This window comes from Trachurus trachurus (assembly GCF_905171665.1).
Source record: "Trachurus trachurus genome assembly, chromosome: 11".
In the NCBI taxonomy this organism is placed as follows: Eukaryota; Metazoa; Chordata; class Actinopteri; order Carangiformes; family Carangidae; genus Trachurus; species Trachurus trachurus.
The window spans coordinates 4,666,715-4,687,257 of record NC_139904.1 but is presented as its reverse complement, the minus strand read 5'-3'; the positions used below and the strand labels follow the sequence as shown (position 1 = coordinate 4,687,257).

Genomic DNA, 20,543 nt, shown 5'->3' with positions numbered 1-20,543 from the left:
ATAGCAAAAACACTGGGAGCTCTATGGTGTGCAGATCTTTTAGTTAGGTTTTTATTATTATTATAGTAACACATTTTATTTATGTCACATTTTTCATACACAAGATGCACTGAAGTCAAAATCTTTGTAGATAATCATAATAATTTAATTATTAACATTATTTATTCTCACTATTTAATGCTCCTTTACAGACTCTCTTTTATTTTTTATCTTGATTGTTACACCGTCTGGTTTGGCATTTTATATTTGATTAGATTTGGGGGGGGGGGGGATTTATTTAATTCTTGCTAGCAGTGGTAACAGAAGGACCAGTGAAAAGGTGCAGAATTTTACATTTAAAATTACAAAAAAAAGAAAAGAAAACTTGACAATATATATCTAAAAATGCGAAAACATTACCGTAGTTTAAAAACTTAGCAGCAACCCTTTAAAAAGCATTTCAAGTTTAAGATTTCATGACAGCAGAAACAACTTCAAGAAGGCTATTCTATTTTATTCTATTAGAGCCACAACCACTAATCGGTTAATCGAACAATAATCAATTATTAAATTAATCATCAACTATTTTGATAATCTAATAATCAGTTTAAGTAGTTTTATAAGAAGAAAAAAAAGTCAAAATTCTCTGATTCCAGCTTCTTAAATGTGAATATTTCTGGTTTCTTTGTTCCTTTATGACAGTAAACTGAGTCTCTCTTTGGTTTGTGGACAAAACAAGACATTTGAGGACGTCGTCTGGTGGTTTGGGAAACACTGATTGATGTTTTTAACATTTTATTGACCAAACAACTAATCGATTAACTGTTTAAATAGTCGACAGATTAATAGATAATGAAAAATAACCGTTAGTTACAGCCCTATATTCTATTCTAATCATAATAATAAGGATAATAAGTGTAAGAGCTCATTAAAATACGACAGAATCACAGCTCTTATGTCTCCTGACAGTCACCTCCTCATCACAGCCCTGTTTCCTGCAGCAGGAGCAGGAGCAGGAGGAGGTGCAGTGGGGGGAGGAGGTGTGAGGGGGTGAGGAGTCTGTACAGGTTACATAACGTCACCTCCTGACACAAGCTCCGCCTCCTCTGTAAAATATTTATCTCCATGTTTCTGTTTCTTTCCTCTCAGTCTGATGCGTTTGTGTCGTTACGTAACAAGAAGGTTTGAGTCAAACTGAGATAAAAACTTCATCCTGTTCACAACTATGACAGAGAGAGAGAGAGACGGGTAAATATGAGTGATGAGGAGGAGAAGGACTCAGACCTGGAGGAGGCGGAAGTATCCTGGTGTCAGTCGTCCCAGTCTGATGATCATCTTGCAGCTGGAGCTTCAGTCTGGAGGAGAACGTCTAGTTTAATTTATTTATTTATTTCATTCATTGAAAAAAGAAATAAAAACAGTTTAATAAAAAAATAACAGCAGCTCCTGAATGAAAAGGAGGCAGAAAGAAGTGAACTTATGCAGTCCTCCCTTTTTTTTTTTTTTTTTTTACATGAGATCATCTGGGTACCAAGACAAAACATCAGTTCTGAGTTCAACTTTTGTTCTGATATTTTAAAAGTAGAATTCAAATAAACTTCTGTGTTTATTAACAGTTCAGAACAGTTTTTTGTTCTGTTTTGCTTTTAATAAATTTAGTTTATCTCCCTTTGCACATTTCACTTTGGAGCATCCTGGCAAAAATAATTTCCTTTGGGGTGAATAAAGTTCTATCTATCTATCTATCTATCTATCTATCTATCTATCTATCTATCTATCTATCTATCTATCTATCTATCTATCTATCTATCTATCTATCTATCTATCTATCTATCTATCTATCTATCTATCTATCTACCTATCTATCTATCTATCTATTCATTTAATTTTAGTTTTAAGCAGGTGTCAGTGTGGAATGGAAGAACCCAGTAAAACACAGATTTAATAACTGCTCATTAATAAACAGTTGAACTCTTCTACAGTGGAAAGACTGATCATGAACAGGAAGTTTAGAGTCTCACAGTTCAGGGAGCAGGTCCTGGATCGGGTCCTGGTTCCTGGTCCTGGTTCCTGGTCCAGCAGCAGCGGCTCCACAGACCGACACCATGTGAAGTCTGAATGAACAAACAGCCTGTCGCTCTGAACCGACTCCTGAGTCCCAGCGCTTTGTGAAGTCCCAGTCCGACACACACACAGACACACACACACTACAACTACAGTACAACCACACACACGCAGGCTGATGGAGCTGGATGAATGGATGAATGGAGGCGGCCTGTCAGAGCTGATCTGCTCATCCAGCTTCTGTTGCCGCTTCAAGGAACATGTGTGTTAATGCACTGCAGAGACTTATGTAACACACACACACACACACACACACACACACTCACACACTACAGAGGAACTAGTTGAGTGACTCCAGTAACGAGATGTCCACAGGAACAAAGACATTTCAACTTGGGGCTGTATTTTCCGAACATTTCAGGTCTAAAAGAAGGACTTCCTTCTTTCCTTTCCAGATTCCTTCCTTTAGACCTAAAATGTTAGGGAAATACAGCCCCGAGGTAAATTTGCCCAGAATTGTCCTTTAAAGTTTTTACTGATCAGAGAAACGACATCATTCGTTATTAATGTTGTATATTTCACTTTATTTAGGTGTTGATGTTTATTAATTCATTTAATAAATATGAACTTTAACAGATACGACACAGAGACCAGTTACTCTACTACAGCTGTGTGTGTGTGTGTGTGTGTGTGTGTGTGTGTGTGTGTGTGTGTGTGTGTGTGTGTGTGTGTGTGTGTGTGTGTGTGTGTGTGTGTGTGTGTGTGTGTGTGTGTGTGTGTGTGTGTGTGTGTGTGTGTAGTTCATATATTAAAGCACTGAGGTGAAAACTATAAATACAACAAACAGGAACTCGTCTGTTACAGATTCAAAGTGATGATGAAGGTGAAGGTGATGATGAAGGTGTGGTACTGATCAGTGTTTGACGGACACGGTGCTGAAGTACTCGGGGTCCTGTGCTGCTGGTTCCGCCGCGTGTTCGATTCCCGCGGCGGCGGCGGCTCTGATCACGGTCCGTCCCACCGTCACCTTGACACCGGCCGGTCCCTGAGCTCCGGTTCTGTCCACGGCCAGGACGCGACCCAGGAAGTCCTGACGCACATGAACACACCAGCAGTCAGAGTGTGTGTGTTTGTGTGTTTGTTGCTACAGCGCCACCTGTTTTGTTGCTAATGGATACAGATAATATATACGAAATATATGGACAACATGGATGTCAGTAGGAACGTGAGGATCGAACGTGAATCACATTCGTTCGTTTAATGTCATAAAAGTTTTTGTCTAAAATGTATCTGACAGTGTAACGACCGTTTGACCATAATACGTTTACTATGAACGTCTTATATACACGTTGTCAAATACAGTAATATATATAATATTGATCTTTTTGGAAGCTCGCTAGTTAATGAAACCGAGATACTTTTAAAGCAGAAGTAAGTGATATATTTGCGTTAATATAAGTCTTAAATAGTTATATCTTCCGACAGCAATCACTTACATAGAGTGTTTGGTCTGAAACACGGGTCTCTCAGTCCCTCTGCTCTGCTCTGAGCCGAGGAGAAAACATTTATCGTATCCTACAGTTTTTATCCAATGAGGAGAGAGAACGGCATGCAGGGCTGTGTGTGCAGCCAAGGAACGCCGTGAATGTGCTGACGTAGGGACGAGGACTGTTATGGTGCGTTCAAGGAAACTCGTATTTTTCCGACCGTGAAGTTGTACCAGTTCGATCTGGTACGAGTTCACCGGTCGGAAGTTACGAGTGGCCGTTATAGTGACTTTCACCGGTAAAACAGGTCGGAAAAACACGAGTGGGTTGCCTGGAACGCTACAAAGTCGTAAGTTGTGACTTGAAACTGTAATTTCCGATTTCAAAAGCCGGCCTGGAACGCAGCATTAGCGAAAACGACCGGATCACTCACTTCTGCTTTAATGTCATAAAAGTTTTTGTCGAAAATGTATCTGACAGTGTAACGACCGTTTGACCATAATACGTTTACTACGAACGTCTTATATGCACGTTGTCAAATACAATATTGATCTTTTTGGAAGCTCGCTTGGCCGGCAAATTTTGTTTAAGTTAATGAAATTGAGATACTTTAATACTGTGTGCTTAAATTAAACAGAAATAAAATTATTGGCTATGTGTGTGTGGGCCAACGTGTTCATAATATATAAAATGTCATACTTTTGTGGAAATGTTGGCCCACACTGTCAGATACATTTTAGACAAAAACTTTTATGACATTAAACGAACAATGTGATTCTCACATTGTTACTGCCATCCATATTGTCCATATTTCGTATCTGTCATATCTGTATCCATTAGCAACAAAACCAATAGTAACCCCATGCAATAGAACATTTAAAAGCATTTTATGTCATTATAGGCTATTGAATAAAGTTTAAAAGTGTTCCAAGCTTCACAAACTATTAGATCTTGGTGTTTTATTTGGATTTTGCCCTGTCAAAAAAACCATAGTGCTGGTCCAGGCTGTGCAGTTGCAGTTTTACAATCTACCACTAGGTGGTCTGAACATGCAGGTCTCCAGTCTGCAGCCGTGTACTGTTGTGTGCAGCTGAAGTTGCTCAGTTCAGTTCTGTCTCTTCACCAGCAGAGGTCAGTAAATATCTTAATCTCTGCTGCTCCGCACACTACAAACCATGTAGAGAGAGAGTGTGTGTGAGAGAGAGAGAGAGAGAGAGAGAGTGTGTGTGTGTGTGTGTGTGTGTGTGTGTGTGTGTGTGTGTGTGTGTGTGTGTGTGTGTGTGTGTGTGTGTGTGTGTGTGTGAGACCTGAGCAGGACGAGCTGCAGTCGCCTCCTGCTTCAGGTGAGAAGCTTCACTCTGTTTCTTCCTCTGAGCTCTGACTTCCTGTCACAGAGAATAAAACACAGCTGAGACTCATCCAGGGTCAAAACAGATCGATCGACTGTTATAATAATAATAATAATAATAAAATGAATCGATGGAGTGTGAACTAGTGAAACCTTGAGGATGTGATAGTCTGAGGTTCTGGACACGTATCCGTCCCAGGACTTTGCAGTGAGCTCCAGCTGCTTCCACTGAGACTTCAACTGAGGAGGAGAGACACAACCACACAGTCAGGAGACTTTATTCATCTATAAACGTTTGGTAAAAGGTTCATAAAATATCAGACAGACACAAAAAGAGCTCAGTTTCCTCAGCAAATTAACTCTTTGATTTGCTTCTCGCTTAAAGGGACAGTTCAACATTTAGTCAGGTCCTCCTCTCACCATAGCCCCTATAGTCACAGCAGTAGGTTCATCACCTTTAATTATGGGTGCATGTTGTTTTGAGATTGGCGGGGCAGAGACGTGAGCTGCTCAGTGAACACAATGGAGGTGAACGGTGCAGCAGGTCCCCTGTCCCTCATCAAACTCATCAAATACACAATCCAACAACTCCACAACGCTCTGGTGGACAAGTTGTGACCTGCACATTCACCACGCTATGAGATAATAACACAACGTTACCAGACAGAGTTGTTTTAGAGGGAAATGCAGCGGGAACTACATTCCAGACACGGCTGCTGGGCGGAGGGATTTCAGAAGAGAAAGTAGTTCAGAGTATTTGCTTCATGTGTCGTAATGTTACATGATTATCTCATAGTGTGGTGAATGTGCAGGTCACAACTTATCCATTATAGGGATTATGGTGAGAGGAGGACCTGACTAAATGTATGTATGTATGAACTATCCCTTTAAAGAGAAACTAAGCAGGATTTCCCTGTGGCTACGCTCCATTTCTACCTTAATTAAAAACTCCAGAGGAATTGTGATAATTAACTACGTGACTTGTTCCAGGGAGAGTTCCTAGTTCCTATTCAGTGGAAATTCTCACAGAATTTCAGTTTCAAGTCAAAAACTGTGCCGAGATACTTGTACATTTGTACAGTTTGCTCGTCCTCACCATGAATCAGGTGTTAGGTTCAGCACTGCTCTTCCTAAAATCAATGATTATTATTATATCATTGTTAATGGAGGAGAAACACACTGAGTCTATAATATTTTCAGACTGGTCAGAGAGCCCAGGTCCAGGTTCTGGTCCTGGTCCAGGTTGTGTTGGACCCACCTCTGTGTACATGAGCTGCTCCTCATCCTGGTCCTGGTTCAGCTGCTGCTGCAGGATGAGCTGCTGCTCAGCCGTCACCTTCTGGGCCGTGTCCTCGCTGATCCGACCGATGGAGCTCAGAGCCTCCAGGTCGGGACTGACCGGCCTCAGCCCGTCCTCACGCAGCTCCCTGCTGATCTCGGCCCAGACCTCGCCCACCTGCCGCGCCCACAGAGCAGCGGAGCGTCACAGAACCACTCAGTCACTCAGTCACTCAGTCACACGTTCTGGTTTCTGTTCTGCAGCAAAACGTTTCCTACCTTGAAGTCCAGGTATCTCCTGACGATGCTCAGAGTCACGTAGTCTCTGGTGGACAGACCAGGAAGCTGCTGGAAACCTGAGGGAGGACGAGTCCAGAGTCACTGACACGGTTCCTTTCAATGGAATCTTAATTTATTTAATTTATTTATACGGCACCTTTAAAAACACACAAAACAACATGTAAGTTAAATGCCATAAAACCATAGGAGATGGAGCGCCCAAGGCTGCAATACAAGAACCCAACTACCAATTAAAATGCAGGATGCAGTTAATTAGATCAAATAAATAAAAAGGGGATATACATGATAAAAATAGATAAGATGAGATACAATAAGATAAGAAGAGATGGAATAAAAGAGTTAAAACAGAAGGTATAAAGTAAAACTAAGAGAATCTGAGTAAAACTGTGAGATAAAATAGATGATCATATAAAAGCAAGTCGGTAAAAGTGAGTTTTAAGAAGTTAATTAGGGCTGCAACTGATGATAATTTTCATTATCAATGAATCTCTCGACTATTTAAATGATTAATCGATTAGTTGTTTGGTCAATAAAATAAAAATAATAAATACAATAATAAATCAATAAAAACATCAATCAGTGTTTCTCAAACCACCAGATGACGTCCTCAAATGTCTTGTTTTGTCCACAAACCAAAGAGAGACTCAGTTTATTGTCATAAAGGAACAAAGAAACCAGAAATATTTACATTGAAGAAGCTGAAATCAGAGAATCTGGACTGATTGAACAGAATCAAACAGCCTGAGTGTTTTCTGTTTTACCCAGTTTGCAGAAGACGGAGTAGATCTTGGAGCGCAGGTTCTCCGACACCTCCAGGATGGCGCCGCTCGCCGTGTGGGCAGGAAGCGACGGGTGTGTGTCCTCCTGCAGCTGGCGGCTGAGGATCGGCCTGAGGGGGTCTGGACAGGTGAGACACGGTCAGCAGAGACGACCTCACCTGAGAGCTCAGTCACCGCACTGTGACCAAACTCCTGTTTAACCCTCTGAGGTCGGTGCAGCGTACACGATGCCGGAGGTTTGGTTTTACTGTTTCGTGGCGATGTAATTCTTATTTTATTGGAAGCGGGACACTTTCACCTTTACGTAGAGTCCACTGGTGAGTCTGTAGCTCAACCAGAAGCTGAATAATCCTGCCACAAACATCTGAGTCCTGTAGGACAATGGTTCTCAACGTGTGGTCCGGGGGTCTCCAACTTTTTCTTGAAATTTTACCACTTTTTTCTAGAATTTTTAAACTTTTTTTTTATTTTTTTGAATCATTATTATTTTACTTTTTTTTAATAGAAATGTTACCACTTTTTCTAGAATTAAAAAAAAACTTTTGTTTGAGAAATTTTTACCAGTTTCTTCTAGAATTTTTAAAAAACTTTTTTTGAGAAATTTTACCAGTTTTTTGAGAAATGTAACACTTTTTTCTAGAAAATCTTTAACTTTCTTTCTTTCTTTCTTTCTTTCTTCCTTTTATCAAATCTTTCTAGAATTTGTTCTAAAAACTTTTTTTTGAGAAATTGTGCCACTTTTTTCCAGAAATTTCTCTACAATATTTCCACAAATTCATGCCATTGGCCCTAATTTGAATTTACATTGACTAAAAAAATCTAGAAAAAAGTGGTAAAAATGTAAAAAGTGTCCCCAACCTTTTCTTTAAAATTTTACCACTTTTTTTCAACAAATTTTAAACTTTTTTTTTTTTTTTTTACCACTTTTTTAAAAATCATTTTTATTTTACTTTTTTAAATAGAAATTTTATTACTTTTTCTAGAATTAAAAAAAAACTTTTGTTTGAGAAATTTTACCAGTTTCTTCTAGAATTTTTTAAAAACTTTTCTTTTGAGAAATTTAACACTTTTTTCTAGAAAATCTTAAACTTTCTTTCTTCCTCTTTAGAAATTGTACCACTTTTTTCCAGAAATTTCTCTACAGTATTTCCACAGATTCCCGCTCTAATTTGACTCTGACAGGTTCAACTGCTCCCATGTGTTCCTCCTGTGTTTCTGTTCAGTTGATCAATATTAACCAATAATCAATAACACCCAGACCTGTGATCTCTCCGTGCCGGCTGCGGCCGACTCCCAGCGTCTCCTCCTCGTCCCTCCACAGCTGCAGCAGGAGGCTCGGAGCCGTCCGTCCTCCGTCCCCCCTCCAGCTCAGCAGGTGAGACACGGTGTTGGAGTTATCACACAGCTCCAGCAGCGTGGACAGCAGCACGCCACGCACACACCTGGGGCACGACTGACACACACACACTAGGGGTGGTGAAAAAAATCGATAATCGATTAATCGCGATTATTAAATGACCGATTATGAATCGATTATTAATTTTCCAAAAATCGATTATTTATATTTTTCAAAAAAAAAAAAAAAATTCAATTTTTTTTTTTTTTTTTTTTTTTCAAATTGTAATACAAAGGCGAGTCCTCCTGTTACTGGATGTCATACAGGATTTAACCACAAGGTGGAGCGGTCTGTCTGTCATAACAAGACACCGTGTAACTGAGCCAGCGAGCAAGTGTGTCTGCACTAACAAGGTGCTAACAAGGTGCTAACGGTGCCGGAGCGAGACAAAGATCGATACAATTGAGTGGCGACAGCTTTTGATGTCGCCGCCAGCGCGGTCACGTGGTTCATGTTCCAAACTAGACTGCCGCTGTCATGTTTTTCTATGGGACAGACAGGCAGCAGTAAGCTTGCTTTTGAAGCATAAAGTCCGCTAGCTTAATGCTAACGTTGTATAATGTAAAACACCATAGACGGGCTAACAGAAATTAGCATCGCTACAACCATAGCAGTAAAGCTGCTAAAAACTGTTTTAATTCTGGCTTTAGCGCTGTTAACACGTCACAACATGTGGACCAGCTGGTCTTCCTCCATAAAGAATCTGGTTGCTCCAGAGCAATGATTTGATCACTGAAGTTGAAGTTACACAGCGTGCTCTGTTTTTATAACAGTAGGCTAAAGTAAAATGTGTGCAAGCTGGTTGTTCCAGAGCAATATTATTTGATCACTAGTTACGTGTGTTGTGTTCTGTTTTTATAACTGTGTACATTATCTAAAGCCTACAGTAAAATATGTGTTGCATCTGTCTTTCAAAAAAATAGACTTACTAATTTAAATCTCCTTTGTGACACTTCCAAAAATACAAAGGGTCCATGATCAGTTAAAGTAACTTATTGTAACAAAAAATCCAAGAATCAAAAAATGAGCCAACAAGCAATCAACGCACAAAGAGAAAATTAATCTGTGGTTTTCAATAAATAAAAATAGGCTAATAATAATTCAGCAACTGACTGATAATAATCATAACAATAATCATTAATAATCGAAAATCGAATCGATAATCGTTAATAATCGAAAATCGGTCTGTAATCGAATCGAGACTTCAATAATCGTAATCGAATCGAATCGGGAAATTGGGCCAATTAACCACCCCTAACACACACACACACACAGACACACACACCAGGTGTTCAGGTTCAGTCCATAACTGTCAGAGAGACTCATTCACAGTGAGGGGAATAGCAGCGTTTTAAAATTATGGCGTTACTAACGGTGCTACTTTTTTCAACGACTAATCAATAAAGTTACTGTTTCCCCCCGTTATAACGTTGTTACCGTTACCGATAGCAACCGCTTTAAGCTACTATCCTTGCATCTCTCAAACAGTTTAATGTTTGAGTTAAACTGTTACTTTTGATCCTTTTTATGCTGCTTTTTGATTTGATGTGGTGCTACAGTACAAACGTGTTTTTATATGCAATGACTATCTATCTATCTATCTATCATTTTGGGGAAAGTAACTAGTAACTATAACTAATTACTTTTTAAAAGTAACGTGCCCAACAACAACAACACCACTGCTCCTTCATCTTCAGTGTGATACTCACAGAGAGGAGGTGGAGCAGGAGGAACACGCCCTCCTTCACCAGGAAGAAATCCTCCGTGGTGTAGCAGCCCACGATGCACGACCTGCACACACACACACACACACACACACACACACACACACACACACACACACACACACACACACACACACACACACACACACACACACAGCAGTTTACAGTATTATAACCATAACACTCACTGTCAAACACCAACTGTGTGTGTGTGTGTGTGTGTGTGTGTGTGTGTGTGTGTGTGTGTGTGTGTGTGTGTGTGTGTGTGTGTGTGTGTGTGTGTGTGGACGGACCAGACGCAGTCGACGGTGGAGAGGAGGAGCTTGTTGTGTCCCAGGCCGCTGTAGAAGTGGGCGGAGCCTTTCCTCAGGAAGTGAACGACCATCTCGACGCCCTCGGACCCAAACAGCTCCTGGAGCAGAAGAACAAGACGACGAGGCAGCTTGATTCATTCATACAGCACATTTCACACCGAGGAGAAACTCAGTGAGCTTCACTTCAGAACAAAATATCTAACACTAAGAACTGGAAACGTACAGAAGTGTAAGGCATTCACAAAAAAAGCTGTGTTTTTCAGAGTAATTTCTTTTCTGACTTCACGAGATTTCAAAATCCCAGGATAACATAAGGACTGATTTCAAAATAAAGGTGCTACATCTGCTCTGATATTTCCTGAGTGACTCTGGTGGAGTTCTGTCCTGAATTTACAGTGAAAATAAGAAAAATGTGTGGCTTTTCCTTTGAAAATCTACGTCCCTTTACAAATCAAGCAATTGAATCCGTTTTGGAAGGTCACCTTTATTTTGAAATCTGTCCTTACCCTTACACGCTCTTACTGGTGTATAAGTAGCACAAAACAAAGCTGAGGAGAACTCGACTGTATTTTTTGAAGTGGAGAATTTACACATCATGGATCTAATAGATCTAATAGATCTAATAGATCTAATAGATCCATGATGAAGTGGAGGCTTGACCGCAGCGGTTAAACTTTACTTGAAGGTGGGAGCTTCTCGCAGGATTTTGAAATCTTGTTAAAGGGACAACGAGGAGTTTTGGAAAAGCGAAGCGTTTTCACGCTACATTTATGAGCCTCCGCGCGCACCGTACATTTCTTTGACCCGGCGCAAGACGGACTCATGTTTTCATTCATCAAAAATTAAAGTCAGAGGTTCAAAGAGGTTCACATACCATCGTAGTTCCGACCATAAACGGCGATTCTGCGGCGTTATTCTCATAACTCGCCATGAAGGAAACGCTGGTCGGCTCGACCAGCATTTCCGCCACCACTAATAATAACAAAATAACGATAGAGACAGATCGATATATTTAGCGAAAATGGAGCCATTAACAAGTGTGAGTAGCGGAGATTCATCCACATTAACGTGAGACTTTTTTATAACCGAATAGAAACTCCTCGTTGTCCCTTTAAGTCCAAAAAAGGAATTACTTCCAAAAACAGGAGGAAAAAAAATTAGAAAAATGAGAAAAACAGAAAAAATTATTCAAAAAACAAACCCAAAAATGAATTACTCAGAAAGCCGAGTCTTTTAAAAAAAAGTGAATGCAATACACTTCCGTACAATTAAAATAAAGAAATAAAAAATAAAAGACAGTAAAAAAAGAGAGAGAAAAAAAGTAATAAAATAAAAACTAGACTAAAATAGAGCATAAAATATGAGTTTGCAGCATGAAATATTGATTTGTATTAAAACAATTAAGAGGATTTATAGTGCAAATCCAAGATTACGACTTAAAGTTCTTTAAAAGAGCTCCACATGGAAAGAGAAATTGTGCCCTAAGTTGGGGCTGATCCCAGTTCTGCTGGTAGTTTGTTCCAGTTTGTAAATGCTGCTTCACCTGAGTCAGTATCTCAGAGCTCTACTGGGTTTATATTCTACGTATTCTGGACCTAAACCGTTCAGTGAGTTATAAACCAGTAGCAGAACTTTAAAACCTATTCTGTAGACCAACACCAACACACACTGATGATGAGTATGTGACTGATAAACATGAATCTACAGGAAGTGAACAGGTGGATGACATCACTGCAGCTCAGACGCAGTGATGTCACGGTGCTGATGAGCTGATGATGTCACGTGTTCAGAGTTCGGACCTTCCTGTGCATGTCGGGCTCACACAGCGCCGACAGGACCAGCTGGATGTCCGACTTGATCTCCAGAGTCACTTCATCGTCCTCGACGCCGGGACCCGACTCCATCTGCATCAGGACGCCTGAGACACACACACACACACACACACACACACACACACACACACACACACACACACAAAAACTGAAAACCTATCTCCCCACACCAAACTTGCTAGAGAGCATCTTCAGACTGTCCTACACAAAACTGGTTTCTTAGATTTTTGATTTATCAAAAATTGAACCTACAGTGCATCAAAATGTTTGAGTGTAAACGCTACTGTAAATACCTACCTGCAAATTCTTGCTAAATACATTTTCAACGTTCATGAAAAAAAATGTACAACATCATTGTAGATGATGTGTGGCAAATTTCAGAATTTTATCTCTAAAACAGAATTTTTCAACGCATTTTGAATTTTTCTCTCATGTGAATAACTGGAGTCAATGCAAGAATGGCATATTTAAACATCAGTTATTGAGCTGAGCAGCAGCTATAATTATTAATTGAAGCCTTGTACCAAGTTGTTAAACCACTTTGACCAACGACAGCAGTAAAATGCTGCTTTAGCATTGACATGATTGATCAGCCAATACTTTCCTGATGATATATTCAGTGCAGTACTTACCTGTGCAGAGTACTTGTACACTTCCTCCACCTGTGCTGCTAATTATTAAGAGAATGGGATGTTGTGTATAAGCAGGAGACGTAAAAGACGAAGCTGAATATGAAACCAAGTCAAGACAACATTTTATTATGTTGATGAAAAACAGGAACAAACGTACATTCAGCTTTTGTGATGAAATGACACGTTGAGACATTTTAGATCATTTCATATGAACAGATACAAACTTTTCACATACGTAATTAAACCAGAATCATTTTTCATGTTTGACATTTTATCATCCGGAGAAGAATTGAAAATAAACTGATCAAATGTTCAGTAATTTATCATTTTTTAGCTCATCACTCCACACAAAGTCATAATAACAAATGTAATGTGAAATGACTCATAAAGATAAAAACAGAGTGAAAATATTTTATACATGAAAAGTGTAATAATGAGACAGCAGGAGGACAGGTGCAGTTTAACAGGTTCAATTCACTGACTTTTCCCTTTAGAAAATAAACAACATATAAATGCGATCATCCTCTTTATCTTTAACTGCTCTGCTCCACTGTCACTGACACCTTCACTGATAACAGCTTCAATGGGATGTTTTCACCAGTGTTAATGTATGGAAACATCTTCTGAGTGAAAGTGTGTGTGAAGGTGTGTATGTGTGTGTTAGTATCAGGATCAGAGAACGACAGTTTTCCTCTGTTCAAGTCCAGATTCACTCTGATCCTCTGGAGCTTCTTCTTCACTGGGAGATCAATGACTGGAGCTGATGTTGAACCTGCTCCGTATTTACCTCCACTGAACCATAACACCCATAATCCAGACCCTATCTTCTTTCCCTTCCTCTGCACAGACTCTGATATCACACCCAGTCTCCACCCTGTATTGTCTCCAACCTCGACATCCCAGCTGTGAGTCCCTGAGTTAAAACCCTCAGAGCCCAGGACAGAGCAGAAATAATCAAACCTCTCTGGATTGTCAGGAAGCTGCTGTTTGTCTCCTCGCCTCACACTGGTCAGATCTCCAGACAGGATGAGATATGGATGAGCAGTGTTTGGGTCCAGAACCACAGGACTGTAGGAGACCATGTCCTTCATCTTGTTCCAGATGTTGAAGGTCAGGTTGCCCAGGTGTTTGGCCTGGTCTATCAGAGCTCCTGAGTCCAGCTGTGGATCCTCCAGCAGGGGGTGCTGCTGGACTCTTTCCACTGCAGCCTTGTAGTTGAGCAGGAATGAGACGTCTTCAGCTCTCAGCTCGTCCTCTGTGGCTCTGACTGTGTGTGAAAGAGCTGCTATCTCTCTGCTCAGAGCCTCCATCTTCTCCTTCATCCTCTGACTCTTCTGCTCCTCTTCCTCCCTCAGTGCAGCCATCCTGGCCTCCTCTTCCTCTACTAGAAACTGGTGAAGCTTCTTAAACTGCTCCTTAATCTGCCTCTCTGTGTGTCGGGCCTGGACCTTAATGTGTTCTGCTGTTCGACCAAATTTCACTTGAACTTCTTCAAAACCCTTTAACTTCTTCTTTAAGGCCTCCAGAGTTTCCTCAAGTTCCTTCTTGAGGTCTGAAGCAGCTTCATTGATGGGTCTGAATCTGTGGTTGGTGTGTTTTTTTGAATCTCTGCAGATGAGACACACTGGCTGCTGATGGTCCAGACAGAAGAGTTTGAGTTTCTCAGAGTGCAGACTGCAGAGAGGCTCTGAAGATCTCTGCTCTCTCTGCTGTAAGAAGCTCTCACACAGGTTCTTCAACACCAGGTTATTAGGTGGATCAGCCTTTGAAGATCTTCTCTTACAAACTGGACACGGTTGATCTTGTTTCTCTCTCCACCAGCTCTTCAGACAGTCTTTACAGAAGCTGTGGCTGCAGGACAGAACAACAGGATCTCTGAAGACCTCCGTACAGACCGGACAGCAGAGATCCTCCTCTAATCTGGAAGCCATTTAGTCTGTGAGTGAAGCTGAAAACACAGCAGACAGGAAGTAGAGTCAGTCATGGCTCCTCTCCCTCCTCTACTGACTTGACTGAAGTTTACTGTGACTCTGAGTCCAGGTTTTAGTCAAACTCACCTTCAGTGTGTGGAGTGTCAGCAGGTTGAAGCAGCAGTGTTGTAGCTGGACTCACTCACAGGAAGTTGTTGGTTTGGTCTGAAGCTGAATCTGATCATCTCTTCTTCAGTCTGCGTCTCTGGGACTGACAGAGTCCAATGGACTGTTTCCTGGTTTGTCTCAGGTGAGTCAGGTGAGAGGGCGGAGCTTTGAAAACTAACTGAATGTTGAACCGGTCCGTCCAGTTTAATGTAGAGGAGCAGGTCCAGGCACGTGCCTCGTATTAAAAAAGGTCTTTTCATGTGTTTTAAAACAAATAAATAAATTACTGTCATGCATAGGGATGTAATAAAAAAGGTTCTCTACCGTACGCATTTCCTTGTAAAACCATTTCTTGTGTGTGGAAGTTAAGACGTCATATAAACTCATGTAGATTAATAACACAAGCTTTGAAACTTGACACAATTGTTGTCAGAAACTTGTTTTTACCTAGTCTTAGTTAGTTTTTATTTAGTCTTAGTCTTAGTTGTAGTTTTTCAGGTTTTAGGAGAAAGCCCTGTGTCAGACCTCTGAAGATGAACTTGTTCCCTTTTAGTTGCATCCATCCTATAATGTTTTTTTTTCAAAAACTGTAAAACTTCAGGAGAAGTTGCACTGTTCAACAACTCTGGCTATAGGGACATGGAATGTCAGAGCCTGAGCTTGTGCGGGAGGCTGAGCGGTACCGGCTAGAGACTTCTTTTTTTTAAAGTATATTTTTTGGCTTTTCATGCCTTTATTAGATAGGACAGTTCAGAGTGTGACAGGAAATGGGAGGCAGAGAGAGGGGGAATGACACGCAGGATAGGGCCGTCCGACGCGGGACTCGAACTGAGCTGAACACCACCCCCCGGCTAGAGACTTCTGTGCTAGTCATATTTTGGATAACAAACACCATGTTCAAAAATAAGGGTGTCCATCAGTGCATGTGGCACCAGGACACCCTAGGCCGGAGGTCAATGATCGACTTTGTAGTCGTGTCATCTGATCTCCAGCCGTATGTCTTGAACACTCAGGTGAAGAGAGGGGCTGAGCTGTCAACTGATCACCACCTGGTGGTGAGTTGGATCCGCTGGCAGGGGAGGAAGCTGGTCAGACCTGGAAGACCCAAGAGCATCGTGAGGGTCTGCTGGGAATGTCTGGTGGAATCCCATGTCAGGGAGTTCTTCAACTTCCACCTCCGGGAGAGCTTTTACCAGATCCCGAGGGAGGCTGGAGACATTGAGTCCGAGTGGACCATGTTCTCCACTTCCATTGTTGACGCGGCTGTCCGAAGCTGTGGTCGTAAGTTCCCCAGTGCCTGTCGTGGCGCTGGGGAACCCGGTGGTTAACACCGGAAATAAGGGATGCCGTCAAACTGAAGAAGGAGTCCTATCAAGCCTGGCTGGCTCGGGGGACTCCTAAGGCAGCTGACGGGTACCGGCAGGCCAAGCGGACGGCAGGTTGGTCGGTCGCAGAAGTCAGAGAACTCAGGTCTGGGAAAAGTTCAGGGAGGCCATGGAAGAGGACTACCGGTCGGCCTCGAATGGGGACATTGTCGGGCGGTGGAAGGAATACTTCGAGGATCTCCTCAATCCCACTGACACGCCTTCTGTAGAGGTAGCAGAGGCTGACGACTCAGAGGTCGATTCATTCATCACCCAAGCTGAAATCACTGAGTGGCAAGGCACCGGGGGTGGATGAGATCCGCCCTGAGTACCTCAAGTCTCTGGATGTTGCGGGGCTGTCGTGGCTGACATGCCTCTGCAGCATCGCGTGGCAGTCGGGGACAGTGCCTCTGGACTGGCAGACCGGGGTGGTGGTTCCTCTCTTCAAGAACGGGAACCAGAGGGTGAGTTCCAACTATCGAGGCATCACACTCCTCAGCCCCCCGCGGAAAGTCTATTCCAGGGTACTGGAGAGGAGAATTCGGCCGATAGTCGAACCTCAGATTCAGGAGGAACAATGCGGTTTTCGTCCTGGTTGTGGACCACTAGACCAGATCTATACCCTCCACAGGGTGCCCGAGGGCTCATGGGAGTTTGCCCAACCAGTCCACATGTGTTTTGTGGACTTGGAGAAGGCATTCGACTGTATCCCACATGGCGTTCTGTGTGAGGTGCTCTGGGAGTATGGGGTTGGAGGCCCTCTGCTGAGGGCTGTATGGTCCCTGTACAACCGAAGCAGGAGCTTGGTTCACGTTGCTGGCAGTAAGTCAGACCTGTTCCCGGTGCATGTTTGACTCCCTTTGTCACCGGTTCTGTTCATTATCTTTATGGACAGAATTTCTAGGCGCAGCCAGGGGCTCCTTCGAGTCAGGACTTCCAGCATGCATCGGGGTGGTTTGCAGCCAAGTGTGAAGCAGCTGGGATGAGAATCAGCACCTCTAAGTCCGAGGCCATGGTTCTCGACCAGAAAGGCAAAAAGCTCTCGATTTACCGGTCGATCTACGTTCCCACCCTCACCTATGGTCATGAACTCTGAGTCATGACCGAAAGAACAAGATCCTGGATACAAGCGGCCGAAATGAGTTTCCTCCGCAAGGTGGCGGGGCGCTCCCTTAGAGATAGGGTGAGGAGCTCTGTCACCCGGGAGGAGCTCGGAGTAGAGCCGCTGCTCCTCCACATCGAGAGGAGCCAGCTGAGGTGGCTTGGGCATCTGTATCGGATGACTCCTGGACGCCTTCCTGGGGGGGGTATATTGAGCATTTCCCACCGGGAAGAGACCCCGAGGAAGACCCAGGACACGCTGGATTGACTATGTCACTTGGCTGGCCTTGGAATTCCTTGGGATCCTCCCGGGATGTCCCTGCTCCAAGCTGCCCCCGTGACTTGATAAGTGGAAGATGATGGATGGATGGATAGATTATACTAGACTAGATTAGATAAGAATAGACTAGATTAGAATAGACATATTGATGACAGTGCCTAAAGTTTGCCCTTTGCCCTCACCTTGGCCCATGCACCAGGCCAGCAGCAGCAGCAGGCGGGCGTTGCCCTGACAGGACATGAACTTATCCAGTAGCAGAGGAGCCACGGTGCTGAGGGAGGCCAGCGCCTGCAGCTGCAGCTCCTCCTGCTGGACCACCGACCAGAACCGCTGCCCCGACCCGGCTCCAGAGCGCCGCGGCCCGGAGGAGGAGACTGGCGGCTTCAGCAGCGTCAGGAGAGACAACATCACATGATGTTCTCTGTAGAGCTGAGGGAGGAGAGAGAGTTAGATTAAAGTCTGGAATAAAAGCCTCAGAGTCTCAACCAGACTCCGGTCTCCTACTGGACCGGGTCTGGATCCAGGTTTGAGTCTCAGTTAGAAGCCGGGTCTGTTTCTATTTTCTACAAGTTCTTGTGAATGTACAAAACCTCTCAAAGCCCACGATCGCCTGTTTGAGCACTTTCTAAGTAGTGGAGTAGATAACAGAAAAATCATGCAAATTATGATACAAGCATGAAATTTGGTTTGGTTGTTCTCTAGGGCCTATTGATGAAATCTGTCCGATTGGACATGTGAAAATCCAAGATGGCGGCCATTTTTCAAGATGGCTGCCAAATTAGCCTCCCGAAGTTCCTTTTTTTCATAGCAATGTGTGTAGTTGACTAATTTGAATGACATAAGTGATACATTGTATTGAATATATAGACAAATAGATGACATTGTTAATGGAAAAGGAGAAAGAGATTAATATATAACTTTATTGGGGGTTTACTGGGGGCTTTATTGGAAAAGTAACGAAAAAGGACACCAATAACTGTGTAACTTCACACTAAACACAAAAGTTCCTCTAGCTGCTAGTGGTCACATTTGCAGCTGAAGCTATTGAACAATATTTGATTTATTAAAAATAAACTGGTCTGGATTTATTTTAGGCTACAAGCCTGTTTCTCAGCATATTAACTATCATGACAACATAACAAAGCACTGACAAATAAGACTGATGTGAACATTCATATCGAACTCTGTAACACACTCATGACACAAGCCACACATGCTCTCCCTGTGTGATGGCCTGGGTAGTGGACAGTCTGAGGACAGAGAGCATTCAGGTTGGAGTTTATAATAATGAAATGCACCGATGAGACTGTGCTGGGTCTCCGCTGTACGTCTTGACCACATGTCAGCTGTACAGCTGTAGTAGAGGAAAACTTGGCTCGTGCTCCAGTCAAAACAACTCACCCTCATCTTTCAAAACAAAAGTTTACTAAAAGAAAAATAATTTACATCCATCGCTCCGTGCTCCTGTTCACAGCTCTCATGTCCAACTGAAGCTGTCGCTGACGTAATTTCCCTCAAATTCTAGACTCTAGACAAAAACACAAACTATGAAATAATGAAGTTCAAAACTAAAAAAATCTATAAATGACGGCTCTTACAGTGACGTTGTGAAGCTGTGATCGTATTCTACACATTATAACATTATCAGACTCTGACTCAAACCTCTGATCCTCCATCACTTCACATTTTCCCTCCAGTGACAAACTCATCTTCACCATCATCATCATCACAAACTTCCTCCAACTCTCTGTCCTACAAGCTCCGCCCCCTTCCTCCTCCTCCTCCTCCTCCTCCTGCTCCTCCTCCTCTTCCTGCTCCTCCTCCTCCTCTTCCTCCTCCTCGCTCTGACAGGTCAGAGGTCATAGGTCAGAGGTCACCGGTAGTTTCTGACTCATCCGTCTGCTGCTGTACACACACACTGCCGTCCCCACGGTGGCCATCACCATGGCGATGGGATCGATGAAGCTGCTCTGCGGCTGCATCCGGACTTCACCTGACACCTGCCGCTTCAAGGAACATGTGTGTTAATGCACTGCAGAGACTTATGTAACACACACACACACACACACACACACACACACACACACACACACACACACACACACACACACACACACACACACACACACACACACTACAGAGGAACTAGTTGAGTGACTCCAGTAACGAGATGTCCACAGGAACAAAGACATTTCTACTTGGGGCTGTATTTTCCGAACATTTTAGGTCTAAAAGAAGGATTTCCTTCTTTCCTTTCCAGATTCCTTCCTTTAGACCTAAAATGTTAGGAGGTAAATTTGCCCATAATTGTCCTTTAAAGTTTTTACAGATCAGAGAAACGACATCATTCGTTATTAATGTTGAATATTTCACTTTATTTACTGTTGATGTTTATTAATTAATCTAATAAATATGAACTTTAACAGATTCGACACAGAGACCAGTTACTCTACTACAGCAGTGTGTGTGTGTGTGTGTGTGTGTGTGTGTGTGTGTGTAATGTGTGTGTGTGCGTGTGTGTGTGTGTGTGTGTGTGTGTGTGTAATGTGTGTGTGTGTGTGTGTGTGTGTGTGTGTGTAGTTCATAT

At 42.5% G+C, this 20,543-nt stretch overlaps 2 protein-coding genes across 2 annotated transcripts; both read right to left on the bottom strand.

Annotated features, from left to right (window-relative positions):
• Positions 1–2,956: 2,956 nt before the first annotated feature.
• On the bottom strand, positions 2,957–19,938 carry LOC310993856 (cilia- and flagella-associated protein 69-like; the record flags this gene model as incomplete). The annotated part of the gene is made up of 12 exons (XM_083982339.1): positions 2,957–3,133; positions 4,838–4,915; positions 5,032–5,118; positions 6,137–6,334; positions 6,436–6,512; positions 7,218–7,355; positions 8,496–8,688; positions 10,341–10,422; positions 10,649–10,767; positions 12,469–12,587; positions 18,139–18,385; positions 19,834–19,938. 12 exons carry the CDS (start codon positions 19,936–19,938, stop codon positions 2,957–2,959), a joined length of 1,620 nt encoding a protein of 539 aa, XP_083838465.1.
• LOC310994010 (nuclear factor 7, brain-like) lies at positions 13,667–15,064 on the bottom strand (the record flags this gene model as incomplete). Its single annotated transcript, XM_083982510.1, has 1 exon — positions 13,667–15,064. The coding sequence occupies one exon, from the start codon at positions 15,062–15,064 to the stop codon at positions 13,667–13,669; it is 1,398 nt and encodes a 465-aa protein (XP_083838636.1).
• Positions 19,939–20,543: the final 605 nt, after the last annotated feature.